This window comes from Ammospiza nelsoni, chromosome 2 (assembly GCF_027579445.1).
Source record: "Ammospiza nelsoni isolate bAmmNel1 chromosome 2, bAmmNel1.pri, whole genome shotgun sequence".
NCBI lineage: Eukaryota > Metazoa > Chordata > Aves > Passeriformes > Passerellidae > Ammospiza > Ammospiza nelsoni.
The window spans coordinates 103,151,230-103,173,047 of record NC_080634.1 but is presented as its reverse complement, the minus strand read 5'-3'; the positions used below and the strand labels follow the sequence as shown (position 1 = coordinate 103,173,047).

General features: G+C 40.9%; 1 protein-coding gene across 1 annotated transcript in view; it reads right to left on the bottom strand.

Moving 5' to 3' along the window:
• Nucleotides 1-1,242: 1,242 nt before the first annotated feature.
• Nucleotides 1,243-21,818, bottom strand: part of REPS2 (RALBP1 associated Eps domain containing 2) — a 95,289-nt gene continuing 74,713 nt past the window's right edge. Inside the window, exons 15-18 of the mRNA XM_059493658.1 lie at nt 11,842-11,925; nt 9,189-9,334; nt 6,964-7,069; nt 1,243-6,372 (exon numbers count right to left, since the gene is read on the bottom strand). Coding sequence (XP_059349641.1) covers nt 6,304-6,372; nt 6,964-7,069; nt 9,189-9,334; nt 11,842-11,925 — 405 coding nt within the window. The 3' untranslated portion in view covers nt 1,243-6,303. The remainder of the gene's footprint in view (nt 6,373-6,963; nt 7,070-9,188; nt 9,335-11,841; nt 11,926-21,818) is intronic.

Sequence of the window (21,818 nt, the reverse complement as noted above, 5' to 3'; positions counted from 1 at the left end):
AAACGGTGGGTACTGAGGCAATATTGAGGATAAGAGAGTCTGCTGCAAGTGGAGCTCACATCCCCAAGGCCTCCTGCTCCAAGATGCATTTGAGAGCACTGTAAAACAGGAGGAGCAACGAGACCATGAGGTGACGGAACTCTGATTTGGCTATGGGCTACAGATACCTAGGGATTCCATTTCTTTGTTAATTTTCCTTTATTCTGCTTTACTGCAAAATCCAAGTAAACATCCCACTGAAGCAGGCACACTTGTAAAGCAGCACTACCTTAAAAAACAGATAAAAAAGGGCTCTTAAAGCTTCTCCTACTTCTTTTCTTTCCCACTTTAACGAAGAACTTTTCTCTGGAGCAGGAAGATGCATTTTTAATTTTTAAGAAAGATTATTGAAACCATTAATTTAAATACATAGAGCCAATCTAGATTTGCATGAAGGCACCCCAGAGTACCATCTAATTGTAAAAACTAAGCATGGAGGAACCATCTAAATCCATCCCACTGCTGATGGGGAATAGCTCCCCACAGAATATTTACAAGTTTTTAACGCCTTGGCCTTGTGCCTCACATGCACCAGAGACATACTTTAAGGCCAATAAAACATCCCTTGTCATGGCTTAATGCTGGAAGAATTAATTTATCACTCATTATTTCCTCTTTTAAAGCTCTGCTCTTTGGATAGCTGTGACATAATTCTTAAAAATCACACTAGTTAAAGAGCAGAATATGCTGTACCTTCTGGCTCCCTGCCCACAAAGGCCAGTTATTCAAATGGCTTTCCTTTTCCCAGTTTAAATTCAGCTCTTACAGCTGACAAGGGGCCAAACCCACTGATCACAGGGATTCTGGGTGTGGAACACCTGGAGTCCTCCTGCAGGTCCTGCCTGGCCACCCTCTGACTAAGGGTCTCTTGGAGGCTGGGAATGGTTTTTCCTTCACAGTGGTGAAAGAGTGTCCCTCTTTGGGCTAAATCAGGGAGTTATGTCTGAATTCTGACAAAGCAAGGCCTGACAAAGCAAAGATGAAGTTTTGACTTAACTGGAGCCTAAGGAAATATGATTTCACTTTGAATAAGTCTCTCTCTGTCTCTATTGTGTAGTACAATTCCAGTGTAAGTGATTTCATCTTTCAAAGCTGAAGGTCAGCCATTTCAACATGGTGTTTTTTCCACTGGGTGTCACAGTTTCTGGTCTCCTGGCAGATCTGTACCATCAACATCCTAAATAAACCACAAAAGCAAGGCAATTTGAACCATTGGACACTTTTATTTTAATGTAGCACCCAGCTTCATATCACATACATTTTCCAAAATTAGATGGGCATAGTATAGAACACTATACATTTTGCAGCTTACCATGGGGACAGTCTGCAGCTGTGAAAACAAATTACTTAAATCTGGCTATCTAATTTAAAAGTTAAAATTCAAATATATAATAGCCTTGGGGCATTTTTTTTAGATTAACAACCATAATGCTTGCAATACAACTTTTTTGTATCAAAAAATCTGTAACAGAGTAAAACATAATGCATATATTCATAGCACATATCAAGATAGCTGAAAAAAGCTTCAAAATACATAATCTCTTTTCAAAGATACTAAATCACTAAGATTTACTTCTTTTCCTGAAAAAAAAATATTTTACTCTTTAGTCAATAAAATATGTGGCTTCATGAACCCATGTGTTTTCTTGTCAAAGGCTGTGTATGCTGGAGACTGAAAGGCTGATGGTACTGGAAAATGGACATCCCTCATTTCCCAGCTAGCAACTTTTGCAGATCTCTGCCTCCTGATTTGGAAGCTCAGCTGAGAGGAAAGCAACCTATGCACCCCCAACAGGCAATTTTCACATTATGCCCATCCTAAATGCTTCCCTTGAAGGTTTCCAAATCCCAACCATCCCTTTGTGGTCATTTTACCATGCACAGCCTCATCACCCTATGCTGGCTAGCCTTGGCAGTGTTGTAGAAGCAGAGACTGGTTTGGATTGGAAGTGACCATGAAGATCATCTAGTTCCAACCCCCCCTGCTGTGGACAGGGGCTCCTTTCACTGCTCAGGTTGCTCAAAGCCCCATCCAACCTGGCCCTGAACACTTCAAGGCATGGGCAGCCATAATTTCTCTGGCAACCTCTTGCAGTGTCTCACCACCTTCACAGTAAAGAGTTTCTTCATTATATCTAATCCAAACCTGCCTTCTTTCAGTTTGAAGCCACTCCCCCTTGTCCTATCACCACATGCTCCTACAGAAAGTCCCTCTCCAGCTCTCTTGTAGCACCTTTAGGTACTGAAAGGTGCTTTAAGGTCTCCTCAGAGGCTTCTCTTTACCAGGCTGAACAAGCTGAACTCAGCCTATCTTCACAAGACAGGTGCTCCAGCCCTCTGATCATCCATCAGGCTGGAACTGTCTGGCTGACAGCCAAACAAACTCCTCTCCCTGATGTAGATACAGAATTTCCAACAGGAAAACTACTGCCATGCAGTCTGAAGATAATATTTTGACTTTAACAGGATATCCAACAATTTGCCAGTAACAAGGCTGCCTTGACTAAAGATACTTTTGTTACATCACCAAAACTCTCTGGAAGGGGGAACTGGGAACTTTCTGGAAAGAGTTGGTAATGTTTCCACTGTATCCTAGTATAATATTAATAACTAGGAGAGGGACATTGATCCTTAAGGATTAATGTGTGTTCACAGGTAGTTTGTTTAATAAAGGAATGCCTCAGAAATGGAAACTGTTTGCCTTGCTTAATTACCAGGTCATTATTTATTTTGAAAGGCTCAAATAAAAATGGCTTATTTTCAAAGCCAATCAGTCACTACACTTAGCTGGGCATTTCTTTTTTCACCACAGAATTACCATAGATTGAAACAAATATAGGTATCAGGTGATATGAATGTTAACAGACCCATAAAGAAATGCATGAACAAATGGAATACACCTGAGTGCACACTTACAGACACACTGAGCAAGATCCTTATCTGCTCTGCCTATTTTTGTTTTGTAGACAAAAATATTTATTTGCCCACTGAAGACTTGAGAAGGGGCACCAGGCTCATGGTCAGCACATCCACTCAGAAACAAGGATGTGCTCCTGTTCCCACTTATCCTCTCCTGCTGGGGATGTTGTGCTCTGCCCAAGTACCTACAGAAAGCAAAAACTGAGGACAGTGAGAACTCATGCATGGAAATGTGATTCCACTCCTTCAGCAGCCTGGCAGCTGGGGCAGACAAACCTCAGTTGCTGCTCTGGGTCAGGGATGTCAGGGGCTTAACGCTGATCACTCACCTGTAGCTCAAGAAAGCACCCTGGACATCAAGCCTGTGAGGTCTCACTTTCTGACCAAATGGTTTTGGATGTTGGAGCACCTCCCATCCAAAGTCTGAGAATGTAAAGGTTTCTGCAAGAAATTATGATTTTGCTCCACCCACATTTTTCTAAAGAAAAAGTAATTTTGAAGAAAATCTGTAAAACTGGATTTAGATGTGAATTTGGACCAGCCAGGGCCTGCTAACAGTAGCCATAAGCATGGCTGCAGGGAGCAATGGACAGAAGCACTGTCACAGCTCCATGATGCCTTCTCCTCTCCTCAAAATGCTAACAAGCTTCCCAAGAACAGACACATTTTTTCATTTATGGCAGTGTGGGCTGCCATAAATGCTTAACCATTGAAACACACAGAAGAGCAACCTCCTGCTTCTTATGTATAACACATCAACACCTCTCCTTGAATATTTCATTTTACTGATGTGTGAAGTGGTGTATCATCATCATGGCTGATATTTCACCAAAAAGAATACAAATCAACTCAGATTCTAGTCATTGAAGCTGAGTGGAGGATTTGATTGCAACACTAAAATGTAGGAATTGTTAAATACTTTTATTGATTAATCCAGTGGTAAAGTAACAGCCAAGCAAGTATTTCATTGTTGGCTAAGCAAGTATCATAATTTCCAGTGAATAAAAAAAAATCATGGATTTTAGAAGGGAGACATTTGAAAAAGGAGACTCTTCAACTCTTCCCTTGGAGAGTGTCTATTCCATGAGTAACTCAGGTGAAATAAATGGGAAATAAATAAAGGTGAAATAAATGTTTTTCAAACATGAAGAAGTCCTCTACTGCCTTAAAAATGTAATGTACACACTTCTTTGCAGTAATTTAAAAGCCTTCCTTAAAAATTACCCATAAAACAAAAGACAAGTGTGCCATATGATTTTTTCCTATGAAATAGTAAGGTCTTATTAACCAAATTACAATGTATGAACTAAAAAGCAAACAGGGCAAGCACTTAACCTCATTAAATCTCAGGAATGACTCAGTAGTATTATGAACAAATGAAATAAATGATGATGAATTCTCAGCAATACCACTATTAGCAAGAGGGCAGTGGCTCTTTTGCAGATTCCCAGAAAAGCCTGCATTCCTCACATTTTGTCACTGACCAAGAATGACCATCTGACCCCAGCTATGCAACAGCCACATGAGAGAAGTCCCAAATCCAGAAGAACAGTTGTTGCTTGTTGACATAGTGATCTTTAATTGAATCAAAACTAGTGCATTACAAAAAGAGACTTTCAGTAACAATTCTGCCAATGCTTATTTTCACCTGCAGACTTCTGGATTCCCGTCCCCCTTCCACATTCCTTTCAGCAAAGCAGACTGTTTCCTTACCACTTCAAACACTCCTAGTGATGCCTTTCTTATCTCTCAACAAAACTTTTGGCTGCTCTGGTGCCCTCTGATATGCCACGGCAGCCATTCCATGACACACCCCGAGGAGAGGTTACCCAGCTGCTTCAAACCTTCCTCTCAGCCCCAGGCCATCCCACAGCTACAGGGAGCAAGCAATACACCCACAAGGGTGACAAAACTGCTGCAAGGTTTCTGCAAGGCAACCACATACACTTAAATCAGGTCAGTGAGACGTGTGCAGGGTCATGTTTAAGGTGGACAACAGGCAGGTGACATCCCCTTGCAGTAAAGCACACCATACCCATGGTAGGAGCAGGGCTGACATTATTATGTCTGAAGTCACCCAATCCAAGAGTATTGCCCCAAGAAATACTGCAACATTCACAGCCAGCTTCCACTGTAAGAACTGAGCCCAAAGCCACCACTGCATCCAGGGAAAACTCCCTACAGGGTTCAGCTGGCCCTGGATCAAATGCATGTTAAAGATTAATCTTTGCTTCTTCCTTTAGAAAACAGATGGGCATTAGCAGCTTTCTCCTATCAGCAGCATCTCCACTGATGTGCAAAGGAACCTTAACAAAAGCCTGCTGTAAAAGGCAATTACTTCCATCTCACATTTTATTGCCTCATACATAGCACTTCTGCTATCTTCCGTCTTCTGGAAATACAGTTCTTGTACACATCCTTAAAACAAAACAGCAGCTATTAAGACAACAAAGCAAACTAATACAAATGTACATAGAATGGCTTTTATAAAAATGCCCTGAATGCATTTTTAACCTCTTGTTAGAAATACACTGTTGGTTAAAGGAAAAAAAGAAAAGAAAAAAGCTATACACCAGCCATCTCAAACATGCTAAAAGAATGCAGAGACACTGGTAGTTGCAAGCAAGTGCTCAAATACTGGTGATTAGAAACAGCTGTAGCTCAAAAAGATTTTTTTCCTAATTTCCAAAATAATTATGTTTTAGTATTTTTTACTGTTCTCTTATATGACTTGAACTAATAAAATACAAGTTCTCTAACATTAAAATACATCCGTGATTGCATAATAAACAGTACTAAGAAAATAATTATTTGACATGTGATTGAGGATAAAGATTCTGTACATCTTGCAAGTTCTATTCCTGTGGTATGTTAAATCCTCAGGTACTCTACAATGATACAATCTTACAGGAATCAGTAACATCCAGAAGCCCATCTCAGAGGATGAGTTTTCAATTTAAGCAAGAACTCAGGAATGCTGTACCTCTTAACGATCGGGGCAGGAGGTGCTGCCAAACGCATATAAATCAGGAATTCTTTACATAAATAAAATACTCTCAGGTTATTCATTTCAGTGATAAACTGCATTTACACATTAGGCTGGGAGGTGGGAGGAAAGAAGGCAAAGCATCCCCCCACTCGTAAATATCCCATAGTCAGGTATTTGTTTTCTGTACCTTCCTCACCTGCAAAGGCAAAAAGTGTGTCATGGGGCAAAGAGAGAGCCAGCAAGGCCAGTGCTCCCCCCTGCCTTGGCAGAGACCCTGCTCAGCTGCACAGAACTCCTCTCCTTGCAAGGCTGCTGGACACTGCTCTGCTCCTGCTCGTGCACGGCCATGCAGGCAGTCACAGGACGGTGACAGGACGAAGCTGCTCCAGCTGCGTTTCCAAGGCAATGCGCTCCTTGTGAACCTCCTGCAGGAGGAGAGGTGTGTTAGGACTCTGGGGATGCTCACATGCAGCACCCTGCTCCAGGAAAGGGCAGCCAGACAGGCTCTTGCTGGCCTCCCATGAAAGGGCTCACTGCCAGTGTGGAGCTGGGCTGGACTGCAACTCCTCCGGGGTCTGCTTCCCCATCTGGGCAGGCTCAGAGCCCAGAGTGGGAGTGCACTTGAACCCCCCTGAGCCTCAGTACAAAATGTGCCTGAGGAGTACCCATCAAGCCTTCTGGTCTCCATTAAAACAGCAGAGCTCTGCTCTATCAGAAAGCTTCCAGTCAGCAATACAACTTGAATTACAAGTTCAGTTTTCTTCTCTTTAGTGAATTTAGACAAACTTCTCTGTCTTTTCCTGCTGCAAAACACAGGTAACGGCACTGGCTTGCTGAAGATGGAAGCAAGTAACACCTGACCCACGGAAGGATGGCAATGTGTTCTCATTAAAAGCTTTCATCTCTGTGCTTATTTCAACTACTGTCCTATTTTTTGCTCTGATTTCAATACTGCTGGAGGTGACACAGAACTGATTGCAGGGAGCTTTGTCCCTGATTTTCAATGCATTCCTTACCTTCAGCTGCTGCTGGAGCTCACTGTTCAACCTGGCGAGCACAGCATTGGCTTCTTTGTTTTTCCGTATAGCGGTCTGAATAGCCCTTTTCTGCTTGGAAGACTGTCTGCCAGACAGATAAATACAAGACATTTCAATTAAGAGTCTCAGCACCAGCTGATGCCAGAAGAGCAGCCACCCATTCTGCATAGCTCCCTGCACCCTGGACTATGTGTCAAAGACAAGGTACAAACTACAGATTTAAGAGAAGAAAAATGTAACACTGAAATAAGATGCCTGAATCGGATGGAATATTTGAAACTTGTTAACCTGAATGACAGAAATATTTTAGGCTGTCTCAATTATTTCAAGATCACTGCATTCTCATTGAGCTCAAGAATGATCCCTGCATAGCTGTGCTTATTGCAGTTTCTTTGCATTAGCTGTTTTCAGAGACTTGTAGAATTTAAAGAGTCAGGAGTGGTTAACATAAAATACAAAAGTCATTCTATACAGAAAGAAAGGACATTGGCATGAAAATTCTGTCTCAGAGTTCTGCTGATTCTGATGTTTCTTCAAAAATTAATACTTTTATTCAAAGCAGTCACTTCCACCAAAACCATCTGACATCATAAACAGGAAGATGACTGATGGACTTCCCTCAGTTCTTTTGCTGTTAAAATAAAGAATGTACCTTTTTTATTTTCAGAATTTATTTTATTAATTAAGAATTTTTATTGCTTCATAGCCTGTGGTAACTTATCTGGAGGAAATGACAGCTATGCAGACAGGTATAAAAACAGACAGCTGTAGATAAGGACCTACCTATTCAAAGCAAGAGAGATAACAACAGCAAAAAAGAAAGAAAATACACAAAATACTGACTGAATATCCAAGCCCCTTTCCAAATAAATTATTTTAAAGTTTTACATGAGGAAACAAGAGCTCTTTAATGCCAGATTAGATCTAAAACAGATGCCCTATTTAAATATGGTCCAGTGGCACACAGTTCCCATTAGCTCTTCTCTCTTAACAGAGCTGATGACACTGATTTTTGCAATAGACTCTCTCTCAGCACGGTGACAGGACTTTATGCTGTTATCTTCCAGTGAACTGTCAGTTTTCTGCTTCACTATTTTCCTGCAAACTACTCTCCATGGGCTAGAAAGTAATAAATGTTAGGCAAAAAAATAAAAGAAGAGCAATATATGTCTGTGGCCATTTTAACATTTTAGGAAAGATATAGACAAGTCAGGATTGAGATGTTAACAAATGCTGTTATCTTTGAACCACTATGGAATATGTACTCCCAAAGCACAAAATAGTACTTTAAGAGCATCCTAGGAGTCTTATTACTTATTGTAATCTCCAATTATGCAGCACAGATTCAGTCTACTGATAAACAGTCTGCCAAGAAACGCTCAATTGATTTGGGCAGCTTGATTTTGTTTCAGACTGAATCAGATATCTTTTGCAAGGCCTGGGTGATGGTGAGGTATAATGCTTGCACAGTGCTTCAGCTGAAGGAGATGCACAGACCCAACAGGGCCTCAAGTGCCTTTGCTTACCACTTGTACAGCCCCTTCTCCATCACTATTAAATACACATAGAGTGAAATCCCTGTAAGTCAGCTGACAGCTTTGACAGCTGTATTTACAAGAGCAAACAACACATGTTGGGTTTGACCATTATCAGACCACTGGTCTGTGGCTCATCTCACACCAGTGACAAGCCCGTTTCCAACATGCCTCACAATGAAACAATATCACAAGGATATGACCAACACCAAGCATTTCATGACTCAGCTTCCCAGGCATTTTTTGGTCATATTTGTCCACATGAAGGAGCAAAATTCCAGAAGACACATGCAAGGCAGAAACACAGACCCTCACATATAAAACAGCTTGTGTTAGAGATGGTTGAATCGCTAGGCTTGCTCCTCAGGCATGTCTAGCAGGTACAGAAGTAGGACACCTTTGAAGAGGTTATCTACCTATCAAATACCACTGACAGTCACTACAGGCTTAGTCTGCTTTGGAGAAGACTGAGGTAGATTTCATAATCTACAGAAGATGCAGATTTCAGAATGCAGATGTAGATTTCAGAATGCAGATGTAGATTTCAGAATCTGTATCTTGTGAAGCATTCTCAGAAACAGAACTATTAAGCCCAAAATTATACAAAGAGCAAACCCTGCTACATCAGATCTCACGCTACACTTTGGCATGCTTGGTACAGGTTTTTACTTTTGGACTGGGAGGTGAGGCTTGACTGCTGGCAGGGAAGAAGTCACATTTATAGTGGGAGAAAGCTCAGGGGTCTCCAGCCCTTGTGCCTCCGTCCGGAGCTTCCTGCGCGCGGGTTTGGAGGGTGGCTGAGCAAGAACAACCTCCTGAAAGGAAAAAGCACAGCAACATTAAGTCAGGCCATATGTGTCCCATCATTAGGCTAGAAAAATACTTGTGTCACATAAATTGCTGACAGCTGGTTAAGATTTCATAATTTAAAGACGTACAGAGCTTAATTCCAATTTGGCAATAGCCTCTCAGGTTTCTGACTTTGAAAAAGGAACAGTAACTCCTGCAATCCCTTCATGAATGAAAGGGTGTTTTACCTTCATCTGGATGACAGACTCTTCACAACTGGGCTGTACAGCTTAGTGTGCATTGGGTGGAGGTGGAGGGAGGGGTATAAACACCTGTACTAGCCCCCAGTTCACCCAAAAGCATTAAAAACAGAGCAAGATTTATTTTTGACTATGCTCAGTTTGAAAGAATCAATAATTAATCACTTGCATCCCAACTTACTGCCTCACACGTCTGGCACAGAGCCTCTCCCTTCTCCCCTCCTCTCTTACATGAAGGAACACAGAATAGTTTTGAAATACAAATACGTTACATTATCCATGCAAAATTAACATGTTGAAGTATAAAGGCCAGCTATTTCTCTTGATAAGTTACATCAGAGAAATAGTCTGTGTTTTCTAGGTAAAGCAGAGTCTTGCATTTTAATGACTTCAGTGGTAAGAAGTGTTTTCATTATTATAAATTAAGACATCCTTTCTTTTGCAATGAGAAGCAGTTTTACCACCTTATAGATGATTTAAATTATAAACATAAATGTATCCTCTTCAGTGTATTTTATTATTAGATACATTTCACAAGGGATATGGCTATTACAGCCTCATTTCATGAATGAGAAAGCTAGGACTCAAAAAGTTGAATTGACTTGAGACAGGATTTTTCAGCATCAAAGACAAAACCAGTGACCAAATTTCACTATCACACACTTTACTGTGCTAGATTACCATCACTACTGTGCTTTCACCAGACGCTAATAAAATAAGAAAAAAAATGAGGAAACATTTAATGACAAAGCAATTACAAGGAAAAAAAAAAACACTGTAGTAAGCAGCCTGACTCACAAGAAGAAACTTCTATAAGTGATACAAAATGTAACCAATATAAGACCATCAATCATTCATATTAGAAGGGTTAAAGCTCCTAAAATAATTTTAATTATAAGGAAAAAGGTTTAAACATTAAAAAACAGTTTTGTAATTACTGAAAAACATCTAAAAATATTATCAGATGTTCTGATCAGGATGTCAGCACATCATGACTGCACAGATATCTGGTAATGCCATGCTCTGGAATCCTCTGCACAGGCACAGCTCCCTACAAGGGTGGAACACGCCCCACACAGCAAGGGAGGAACTTGCATATGCCTTCCACAAATGTAATGCCCAACACACAATGCCAGTCTACCTACCAAATCCACAGGGTAACTCCCTCTCCCCTTTCAAACACAACAGTGTAAGCAATGGTCCAGGCAGATCCCTTGGCAGAGGCTCTTTGGCTGGTTTCTGCTGCTGCTTTGGAAGGTGGCTCAGCAGTGCAACACCCACCTGCCTCCCACACCCCACAGCCTGGGGCATCACTGCATTTTAGGGAACCAGGTGGGATGAGAGTGAGCATGGGGTGGGATGAGAAAGAGCAGGGCCAGGCTGGAAGGAGCACACGATGAGCACAAGCAGAGCAAGGACACTGCCCAGAAAGCACTGTCACATGCAAAAAATGATGACATTGGATGTTTGCCTGTGCTCCGTGTTACACTAAGAAGTTGTGATGGTGCTCCCTGGGCAAGGTACATCCAGCACATGCCAAAAGTTCTTGGTTGGGCTGAGTAAATGTCTTGCAGGTGCTCTCTGGCTACAGGAGGGGCCAGAATGGGGACGATCTGTATTTGCTCCCTATCCAAACCTGTTCTGGCTGGGGATGGTGGAAGGAGGTGGTCAGAGCATGATCAGGAGAGAGGAAATGCTCACAGCCACTGCTAAGGCCACTCCACCCCTAAGCAAAGCCCTTTGAAGGGTGCCATTTTAATTTCAGTGCTTAGGTTTTACAACTGATAGGTCCATACAAAAACATATTAGAAACTGCACATCTTGAGCAAATCTCTCCCATTCTATGTACATTTAGTGGCAGATCCTGACCTCTACCAAACAGGTGTTCACATCAAAATCAAATCCTCAATAACTGAAACCAAGAAGTGCATCACAATTTGGAGGAACTACAGTGAGACAGGGCTGGAGTACAATCAAACTCTTTTCTGTTTTCCCTAAGGCTCCACAAGCCCCTATTGATTTGAAATAAATGGCAAACTGTCACTCTCAAGGCACGTGCATCAATGTGTACACGCTAAGAGGTTTCTTAATGATTTATGTGAGTTGATGTCACATATGATCACAGTTCTCCTCCAGTGTCTTGACCTCCAGCAAAGGTAAACATGTAAAAACATAACCCTAGCGCTCTGTTTAATTACTTTTAACCTTAAAACAACCACATTTGTTGATTAAGGAAAATCACTCCATAATGGTACCATGTGTGCAGATCTCACCTTTTTTGCTGAACTGTTTTCTTCTGCCTGTGATGGAGGTCTGTTCATCTGAGGATGTAATTCAACCTCAGATGGCTGCTCTGTCTGCAACAACAAATCAGTCATTGCTACACCCAGAAAATGACTAGCAGTCACATACAATAAAGTCAATGAAAGGAAATGTTACACACAAAAGAAAAGTTACTTTAACAATTCAACAGTAGGGAAAATGGAGATCTAGGGTGACAGCTGAATGGATGACATATGTCTTTTGCAGATTTTTAATGAAACCATATTCTTGCATTTTATTGTGCTGGGAAAATGGGAGAAAAGTTTTTTAGTGAAGCATTAGGAACCATGTCTCTGAATGTAAACAATCTAGTAGCCAGAATTTCTTCTAGAATTACCATTATGGCCTAAATACTGTGAGAAAAAATAAGAGAATAGAAAAAAGCTAGAAAGACCTTGGATATGCCCTGTCACCTTATTATCACCTGAAACCAATGAAGATTCACAGGAGTTAGCCTCTATCTTTGAAACTTGTGAGGCTGAAGTGACAAAGCCAGTATCATACCAAAGATTCCAGCAAAGGTACTGAAAACACAAGTCATAAAAAAGCAGACAAGTCTTCCCTCCTCCCTTCTCACATTTCAAACAGAAATCCAGCTGAAAACTCACCACCCAGATCTACACATCTGCAAAACAAAACACCTGATTTCCCAAAATACCTGACTGAGAAGCAAATTAAAGCAGAGGATTAATCACTTGCTTTGCCTCTCATGAAAGTTTTTTCTTTTGATGTCCTCCACCAGGACAGGGCCCAGCACCAGTGAGGGTGGCAGGATTTAGAACTGCCTGTCCCCAGGTGCACAGCAGCAAACACGGCATTGTAAACATGGGTGGGGCTGTTTTCTGTCCAGAACTTATGGGCTGGCTCCCCAGGATGGGGAAGGCAGGCAGGAGCAGGAGGCTGAGGCACCTGGCCCTGACAGACAGACAGCCAGCCAGCCAGACAGCCAGACAGCCTCTTCTCCTCTTTCCTAGCTTCTGCCAAGGTGGAGCCAGGCTGGCAATGGCCCCAGGCAGCAGGGGCAACCTGCCATCCTGCTCCCTCCTCAAATGAGGCTCATTTCTATACAGGTGAAAGCCTGTGTTTAAAACCAAGTTCACAATCTCAAACTTTTAAGGGGCCAGGATTTTAGCCATAGTAACAATTTGTTGCACACCAAAGAACCTAACTCACTGTTGCAAAGAGGTTTCTGCACAGGCCCACCAAGCTCTGTAGCAGTCACAAGTTTCCAACTTGTGTAAGTTAAATAAAAACAACAGAAAGCACTGAATTTGGCATATTTATAAAGGAGGAACTTTTCCATAGCATTTTTATTTCTTCCATAACAGACACAATAAGAGCTGTACAGAAAGGTGCAAGGGCAATGTGGTTCTGTGGTACTGCTCTTCTGCAACCATACAGAATCAAACATGTGCACAGAGGAGGAAGTTTTGAAACCAATTTCTTTAAAACACATGTGAAATTCCTCAGGAGAGAGGGAAGTGAGGGACTAACAAGATTTCTCTCCCACCCTTTTTTAAGTGTGTTACATCTGCAGTGTTACCTGATGGTTAAAAAAAACCCAAAGAGCCCCTCACACTGTAATATTTCCAGTATTTGAATATGAATATCTTAATTTTTAAAAATTTTAATAACTACTGCATGCTAACATTTGAATTTTGAAAAGGTTTTTATATATTGAAAGTCTTTCTCTGTAAATGTAGGTTTCTGGTCAAAGAGAGTGAAATGGAAAAAAGCAATTTTTTGTGCATCTATAAAAATCAAAGACCTTTAAAAGTCCATTGAATGCAACAGAATATTTCTTTATCAGCAAGCTGAATAGCCCATAACCTCCCTGATTTCTACAATAGCTTTTTATATATTCGAAAGAAATTAAGGCTCTGAGCACTGGCAAAGTCCACAAGGGTTTAATGAATGGTCTGGGGATGGTAAAGCTCAAATAATGAACAGAACCACACAGTAAGTCTGGACCACATAAATATGACAACCAATTCATTCATTTAGGGACAGCAAGAGTAAATCCAGCCCTTCAGAGGGATATGTAATACACATACTATAAAGTCCTCATGGTGTAGCTTTGCTGCGTAACACATAAAAGTGTCAGGGTACAGGAAAGAGAGCTTTTAATGACCCTTTAGTGACAGGGAGCACTAAATATCTGCCTTAACCTGGCCAGGCAGGCAGCTTCTGTTGCTCACAGTCTTGTTGGAGTCTACAGCAAACCTTGCATCAAAAGCAAGAATATATTCACTTATTCCACAGAATGGAGAGGAAAAAAAAAAAAACCCTGACCAACTCCATGTTATTTATTTATAGATTAAAAAAAGGCAGCTTTTGAAGAACCAGTTTGTTCCAACAGTGTAAAAGTAACTGAACAGATTAGTATTCTACAGTGTCAGTTTCAAACAATCAGAAAAATTGAAATCATGGTCAGATAAGGGGCCTAGAGAGAAAGAAAATTTAAAAAAAAACAGAACTCAAACTTTTCCAGAACAACCCTCTCTTTTTTCCTTTTTATCTTTTTTTATGGTCTCATTGCAGGAGAGTACTGTTTTAAACCAAAGAGAACTGGAAAGGAAAAGAAAGGGTAAACCTTGTGTTCTAGTGAAGGCAAATATAAATCACAGTGAAAATGTCAAAAAGGGTAAGATTTCAAAATCTGTGAGAGCAGGCCATTTTTTGTGAGCTGGGTGCTGTGATGTGTCTGTTAGAGCCAGCCTGCAGCCCATGCTCAGGGCTGTGGCACCTGCTGGCCGTGGCTGGGTCACTGGGCTGGCCACATCTCCCTGCTGCCAGGACAGGAGGATGGCAAAGTTCGGCAGCCAGAGGTGCAGGGGCAGGTAAAAATAAAGAAATAGCTACATCCAACTGAAAAAAAACAAAACAACAACAACAACAAACAAAAAAAAAAACCACGTAAAAAAAAATCCCAACAACAACAAAAAAAAAACCCAAACAAAACCCGAAAAAACAAAACAAACAAACAAAAAACCCCCTCAAACCAAGACAAAAAAACCCCAAAATAAAACAGAAAAAAAAAAAAACCAAAACCCCCCAAACAAACAAACAACAAAAAAAACCCCAAAAATCCCCTAGTTCTGGTGATCAGCTCCTGCATAATGAATAAAACCAAGTGACTGCCACGTCCCTAAAGTGCCACCTAGCGGCCCGTGGGACAGGCCACTTCCGAGTGCCTGGCATCACTGCAAAGAAGGTTTGCTGGTGCAGCCGACCCAACAAAGCCCTCTCAAAAGCTTTGTGAATGCATCTGCAAGCTGATGTGTCCCCACACAGATTTTAAAGGAAAAATAACTCTTGCTTTTTCCTTTGGCAGAGGGATTCTTCACAGATTTCCTTCCCTGATTTGAATGTGGGGTATTTGTAGCCTGCTGGGCAGAGAGAGCCTGACTCAGCAGTACGCTGGTGCTCTAGTGGAGTACAGGACAAGGATGTCCTTCAGGAGCAGCTGAGGTGAATTGCCTTTAGTTCTTCATCATTTTAATACCATGCTTAGCATAGTGTGCCCACAACTCATTCAGAAACATGGCAATAAATTACCTCCCTCCAATCACAGAAACGTCTTAAAATTTTCACACAATTATTTTCGGGTTTAAATTCTTCACCGTTGGTTTATTAATTATAAATTATGCAATATGGTCTTCCAAGAGAACCTCCATTTATGGCAGCGTAGAAGGGCTTTGATGGAGGTGTCTCACATCCTCAGAGTGGAGTAAACTACTGACACTAGGAACGCTGCTGTGCTATCTGGTATAGCTGGGAGCACATACAGGGTTATAGGAGATAGGCAAAGAATGTTCTGGTCTTCTGCACTGCCTATAGTGCACTGCAGAGTCTGCAGAGGAGGCCTGTGGTATCTTGACTTTGGGAAGCAGGGTAAGACACCACAGAAAAGAGCAACAGAGTGTTCTTATTCCAAATCTCCTAAAGAGATTCTTTTTGCAGAGACCAGTCCAGTTATACTAGCAGACAGTATCTCCTGTTTCCTTAGCACAGTCTTGACTTTTCTAGGAACAGCCATACCCTTCTCATTCTTCCAGGGAGAAGGTAGAACTGGCCAACAAAGTTTCTGTGCAATGGCCACAGATAGAGCCCAACCTGCGGCCTATGGCAAACACTGAGCATTAGAACAAATAATTCCTCATCGTTAAGAAGAATATTAAGAGTTGCAAATGCTCATTATTTCATGGCATGATCCCTGACCAGCCATTGATAATCTCCTCACTGCTCCACGTGACAATACTTAACAGTTCCTTTCTACAAGAATATGTAATGCTCACTCAATCACTGAGTGCTTCGAGAGCCTCAGATGAAAGATTTTCATGACTGTAAGAGAACACAGCATTTTAACAACTAGTTCTTGACTTATATTTCCAGTTCTATCGCTTTGCAATGCTGGATTATATGTAGATTAAACACCCACTTTTCAAGACAATCCGTAACTGATCTTCCAGAACAGAAGATCTACACCAAGCCTTCATAATTCCTGTCATCTGATAGTAATTCCTACCTTTTTTCAGAACAGAAGATCTACACCAAGCCTTCATAATTCCTGTCATCTGATAGTAATTCCTACCTTTTTTCAAGAGGTCAAGCCAATATATTCAATCATTGCCACAATTCAATTTTGCCCACACTTGTGCTCCAGGCTAACTTTACACATGGAAATAGTCCCATTGTAGTCACTGGCACTACTCATAGAAATGAAATTCTCTTTGTGCATTCATTGGAGTAGCCCATAATCATTACCTATATAGTGCCACTGCTTAGCTTTGCAAAAAAAGTATTGAGAACAGCTTATCTGTAAGGAAAAGTAGGCTACTAAATATGCTTAACACTCTGCATATGCCCATTGCAATCTTCTATCATCTCTGCATAAGTTCATTTAAGAGGTACTTTGCTCCTTTCTAAACACTCGTATTTTTGTGCTTAAAGCCAATTTCTGGGAAGTCGAGACATCTCAATTCCAGTTTCTGTGAGTCTCCTGCATCCCACATCGAATCATCAATTCTTTTTATTGCTTATTACAAAAACTGAAAATGGTAAAACATAAAAAAAAAACCCCACAGGGATGCAAATGCAACAAGCTGCCAGGGTCTTAGTGTGCTGCCTGCTTTCTCAGCACTGTGCAGCCCTGAAGTTGTGATAAGCTTTTTCTTTCCCTGAGCTATCTGAGGGCTGGTGATAAGGTTGAGGAGAAAGGCAGTAAATACAAACAAATTGCTGCAATGTTCAGCTCATTCACAAGGAAAGAATAGGACCCAGATGGAAGCATTAACAATCTGTTTTAATACTTCAACTTCCACAAAACCAGATTAACGTAAGCTAGAAAGGCATATGTGCATTCCACTAGAGATACAGGCATTGGGTTCTTAGCTTCTTTCTTTGTTGTTATGATAAATGTGAAGCCAAATTAAAAAATTGTTACAACATATTTTAATTAAGACACTTGCCTTCTTCCACTCTTCCAGAAACCTCTTTAGAAAGGATTTTATAGCATCCATCAACTACTCCTCAAATTCAATTTTAACTGTGCTACTTTCCACCACTTCTTAAATCGTAATTTGTCTGGCTGTCTTAGATTTAATATATAATTTTCATGAGAGGAAGATAATCCATTTGTATTATATTAAAGTGGCAGATGGCAAAATCTTTCATGTTATAGAAGACTTTCAGTTTCATTACTGTTACATGCCTCTTCAGTACTATTGCACGGCTTATACAACATATGTTATTGTGCAGCCAAAGCCATGGAGATAATAAAAAAAATCCCAACCTTTCCTTGCACAATGGTTGTAAATGCAAGCTGAAAAGTATTCCTTTCATTAAATATAAAATAGTTATTTGGGAGAGTATAAAACTGTATAAAATTGCATGGTGCCAAAAGCAAAATAGTCACTTTTTTGCAGGGGCAATTTTTATTCATGCAACAGAAAAGTTCCTTCCTGAAAAATTCAAGGTGTCCTGCCAGCACTTGAAATTCCTCATGTAATTTTGCAGAATAAGGGAATGCCTGAGTATTTTCTCCAAACAACCTTGTAAGCAAGTCCAACCTCAGCCTCCATGTATCTGTGCTGTAGCCAAAGACACTGGTGTGGGGGGACACCTGGGCCACCTCCCAGCACGGAGCCTGCACGTGGCCATCCTGCTCTGGAGGCCCAGGGGTCTCAGCAGGATGGGTGGGAGTCCTTCCCCACCTCCTGGCCTCAGCATGGGCACGTGTAATTGATGGTTAAAAATCCAGCCTGAGCCACATTCGTGGCTCTCCATGGATTCAGCAGGATGTGGAGGCATGTTAGTAGAGACAACTTCTTGAAATGGGTCCCAGTTTTCACTTGCAATTCTGGATGATGAATGGCCAAAAAGCTTCAAGGAGCTATGAAGTATCAAGTAACATTTGGAAAGCAGAACATTTAATATATTAAAAAGAGCACTATCTTTGCTTTCCAACACCACCAGGGGCTGTGACTGGGCAGGGTGACCCACCCATCACCCCTCACAGTGCTTCATTTCCAGGATTTCACCAAATCAATAACATCTAAAGGTTACGATGGCCACTCAACTGACAGCTGAATTCTGAGCTCATGTAACACAGTGAGATTTTAATCTTCAGAGCTGCACTGGATTCAGGGTACTTCAGTTTGATAATGTTAACAGCTGCCTACCTACTCTACTCCACTTGAATGCTTTGCCTTCACCCATAATTTTTTCAGTGCCTGCCAAAACTGCCATCATGGAATCAGTGGGAAAAACACATCCCAAGGTCTCCAGAAATAAAAGTGCAGCACAAACCACTGTGAATTTACAAAATCAACAGGCTTAAAATTGTGACTCTGGGAAAAGAGACCAGGAACATCAGTTTTTTCAGCCAAGATACACAGAGTTTTCTTCCAGTCCCACTGTTTTCAAATTCCCTTATACAGCACAAGCAGGGTTGAAGATACGCCTTCATTGTTGAACAGGAAGGTACTGAAATACAGTAATTTAAATACAGGAAAACTGATCTAATTGGGCAACATTGCAGATAGTTAGCTGATGTTGGCTAAACTCCTAAAGTTATATTTGCTTTTCGGTGTTCATCCATAATTCCTATTAACATAAATATGTTACGAAATCTCCCAGAAAGCAGCTGTGGTAAATGACTTCTGTAGGCTTAAAAGCCAACAGTAATAAAATATTATTTTGTTTTCCATTAAAAAAATAACAACAGGGGCTTATATGAAATGTGCATACATGTTTGGCTCCAGTTATTCATGAGCACCCAAAGTTACTTTCTATCTGAAATCTGTGTCACTGCAAATCAGCTGTATAGTTATTGCCTTCCTACCGTGATTCCTACACCTCCACGTAGCACAAATTTTCTCTGCACAGCCCTGGATCTGCACAACAGTTTTGGGGCCACCTTTATGCCGTTTCTCCTTGATTACTTAAGTTTACCATCAAGTTAGGAACAGAGGATGAGGAAAACTTACCCAAGCTGCTGAACCCCATTCTCTGCAAGCCCAGAAAAAAACCACAGTTATCTCCAAAAGCTGCAGGTTATCTGTTCTATATACTACAGCATGGCATGGGAAATAAGCATGCCAGTATCCTACAAGTATCCCAGCAAGTCTACAACAGTTTGTAGGATATGAAATATTTATGGCAAATAAAATTGGGAAACCAATATGGATAAAATTATCCTCAAATCCAAGAAGCTACTGCAGACTTGCTAAATGTGAGGTGCTACTAGAGATCACAGAAGGTGCCAGTGAAGTTACACACAGCCTTAAGCATAAAAGGAAAATACTTCAAAATAACATATCCAAAAAAACCCTCTCATCTATGTGTAAGTGCTTTTCCATACATATTCTTTCCAAGAACTTTTTACAAAATTGGGCAAAATTTGAATGACTTTTAATGGGAAAGCAATATGAATTGATGAATCTAATAAAAGAGTTAATTCTTTTATTAGATTCATGCAATTCACAATGTCTTACTGTAAACATCAATTCAGAATGGCTTGGGGTGCAGAATTGGGTTGGAATTTGGGTTAAAAGATTGTGAACTGAAGATAATGAGATGCTGAGAAGGAACTACCATAGCCTTTTTGAGGCCATCAAGCAAAAAGAAACACAGAGTTAAATCCACCAGCTTGAACAGCTGTCATAGAAGAAAAAAGAGACGCAGCCACCACCTGTAAAGGTGTCTGCCCAGCAGAGGTGTGGAACAGCATGGGCTGGCAGCAGCAAGCTGAGCAGAGAAGCCAGTCCTGCTGCTATTTGCCATAAACTGGCCAGATCCTCACAGCATCCCAAGACTCAAGCCTGCCACAATAATCCTGTACATCCCCTGAGCTGTGAAGTCAAGGCCACAACAGCATCAGCTGCATCACCTTGTGCTCTGCTCACCCAGTGACACAATCCTTGTCCCTTGTAATACAGCTGGACTATGGAAGCAGAGTTGGATGTGGACATAATGTAGGACGTTTGTGATATGAGTAAAGATGTTTGGCACACTGAATAATCAGTGATTCAGTAACTCACCAAGGTTGATTATCTTGGAGCCTCTGACAGGAAAAATAATGTTTTCCTAAAGGTTGAAATAAATTCTACTAAAAAGCACTGCAACATAGGAGCAAAGTCAAGGTGCCATTTCTATATTCTGGACTTGTGATCCACTGATATGCAACACCTGTCCCTGGGTACCTCTCTTTTATGCACTTTGGTCTTTGCATTCCATGAGCCCTTTAATCTCACTCTGAAAAGCCAACTGGTTCAATCTGCTTCTCAGTCATCCATAGAAAACCAGAGACCTCAGAAAGAAATTATTTCCCTCTGCTCCTCCATCAACTGATTTCCAAAGCTGAGCCAAAATAATCATATCATGAGCATACTTTAAGGTGCACAGCCACCTGAAATATGCAGGGTTTGCGTCACTTCCAAGCTACATTTGTCACTAACAGTGCTTAACTGCAAGAGTACAGCAAAATGACACTAAAGTATGATTTTCAATAACATTGTTGAAAAATAAGTTAAAACAGAAATTTAAGGAGAGTATGGTAAATCTTGAAATAAGAAAAAGCTGAATATGCAGTTTCAGCCTCAAGGCTTTTCTTCAGGTCTTGATCCTGTCTCAGCTTTGAAAGCAGATCCCTTCCTCCAGCTTTTCTGTGCTCTTTAATTCAAGGGCCCCACTGGACTATGGTAATCCATATGCCACTATTGCTTACATGCTATTTGCAAAGGTCAGGTCAGCTGAATTATGACCCCATCACACATATTTCCCTGTAACCTTTTCTCTGTTACCTTTATCACATAAAGGCATCCTTGGGGAAAAAATAAACAATGTGATGAGCATGAAGTGTATTCATGTTTTCAAGAACTAGTTTTAGATACTTTTGAGAGACATGAGTACAACAGTATTTTGATGTTTGATCCAATATCTTTAAATATCATCAGAAATAAATTGAGTAAATGTAAGTGATGCATGTTAGCAAAGCATCAGCTGCATATTCATTACTGAGCAGACAGAGAAACCTTTTTTTTTTTTTTTTTTTTTTCCTTTTAGAAACCAGACCTCTGTAATGGAGAGGACTGGATCAAAAATTCCACATGACAATCTTCTTGTGTTTATAATTTTAGGAGGGTCCTGTATTCTGCATGTCCAAGTGTAGGATGAGCACTTGGTTCAGTATTTGGTTAGGAAGATGCTGGGCATGCATACACAAATTGTCACTCCCCTGCTAAGGAAACACAACCTGATCATAGGACAAGAAAATGGAGAATTAACAGAACCTTGCCTGAAACCAAGGGTTTTGTTCTCTGAGAACAGGATTTGTTGTCTTTAGTGCTTTTCCCAATGGCAGCAAGAGGGCTTGCACTGCACTATGGGAAGCTGCAGCAGTGGCAGGAGGGCTGGCATAGGTTGC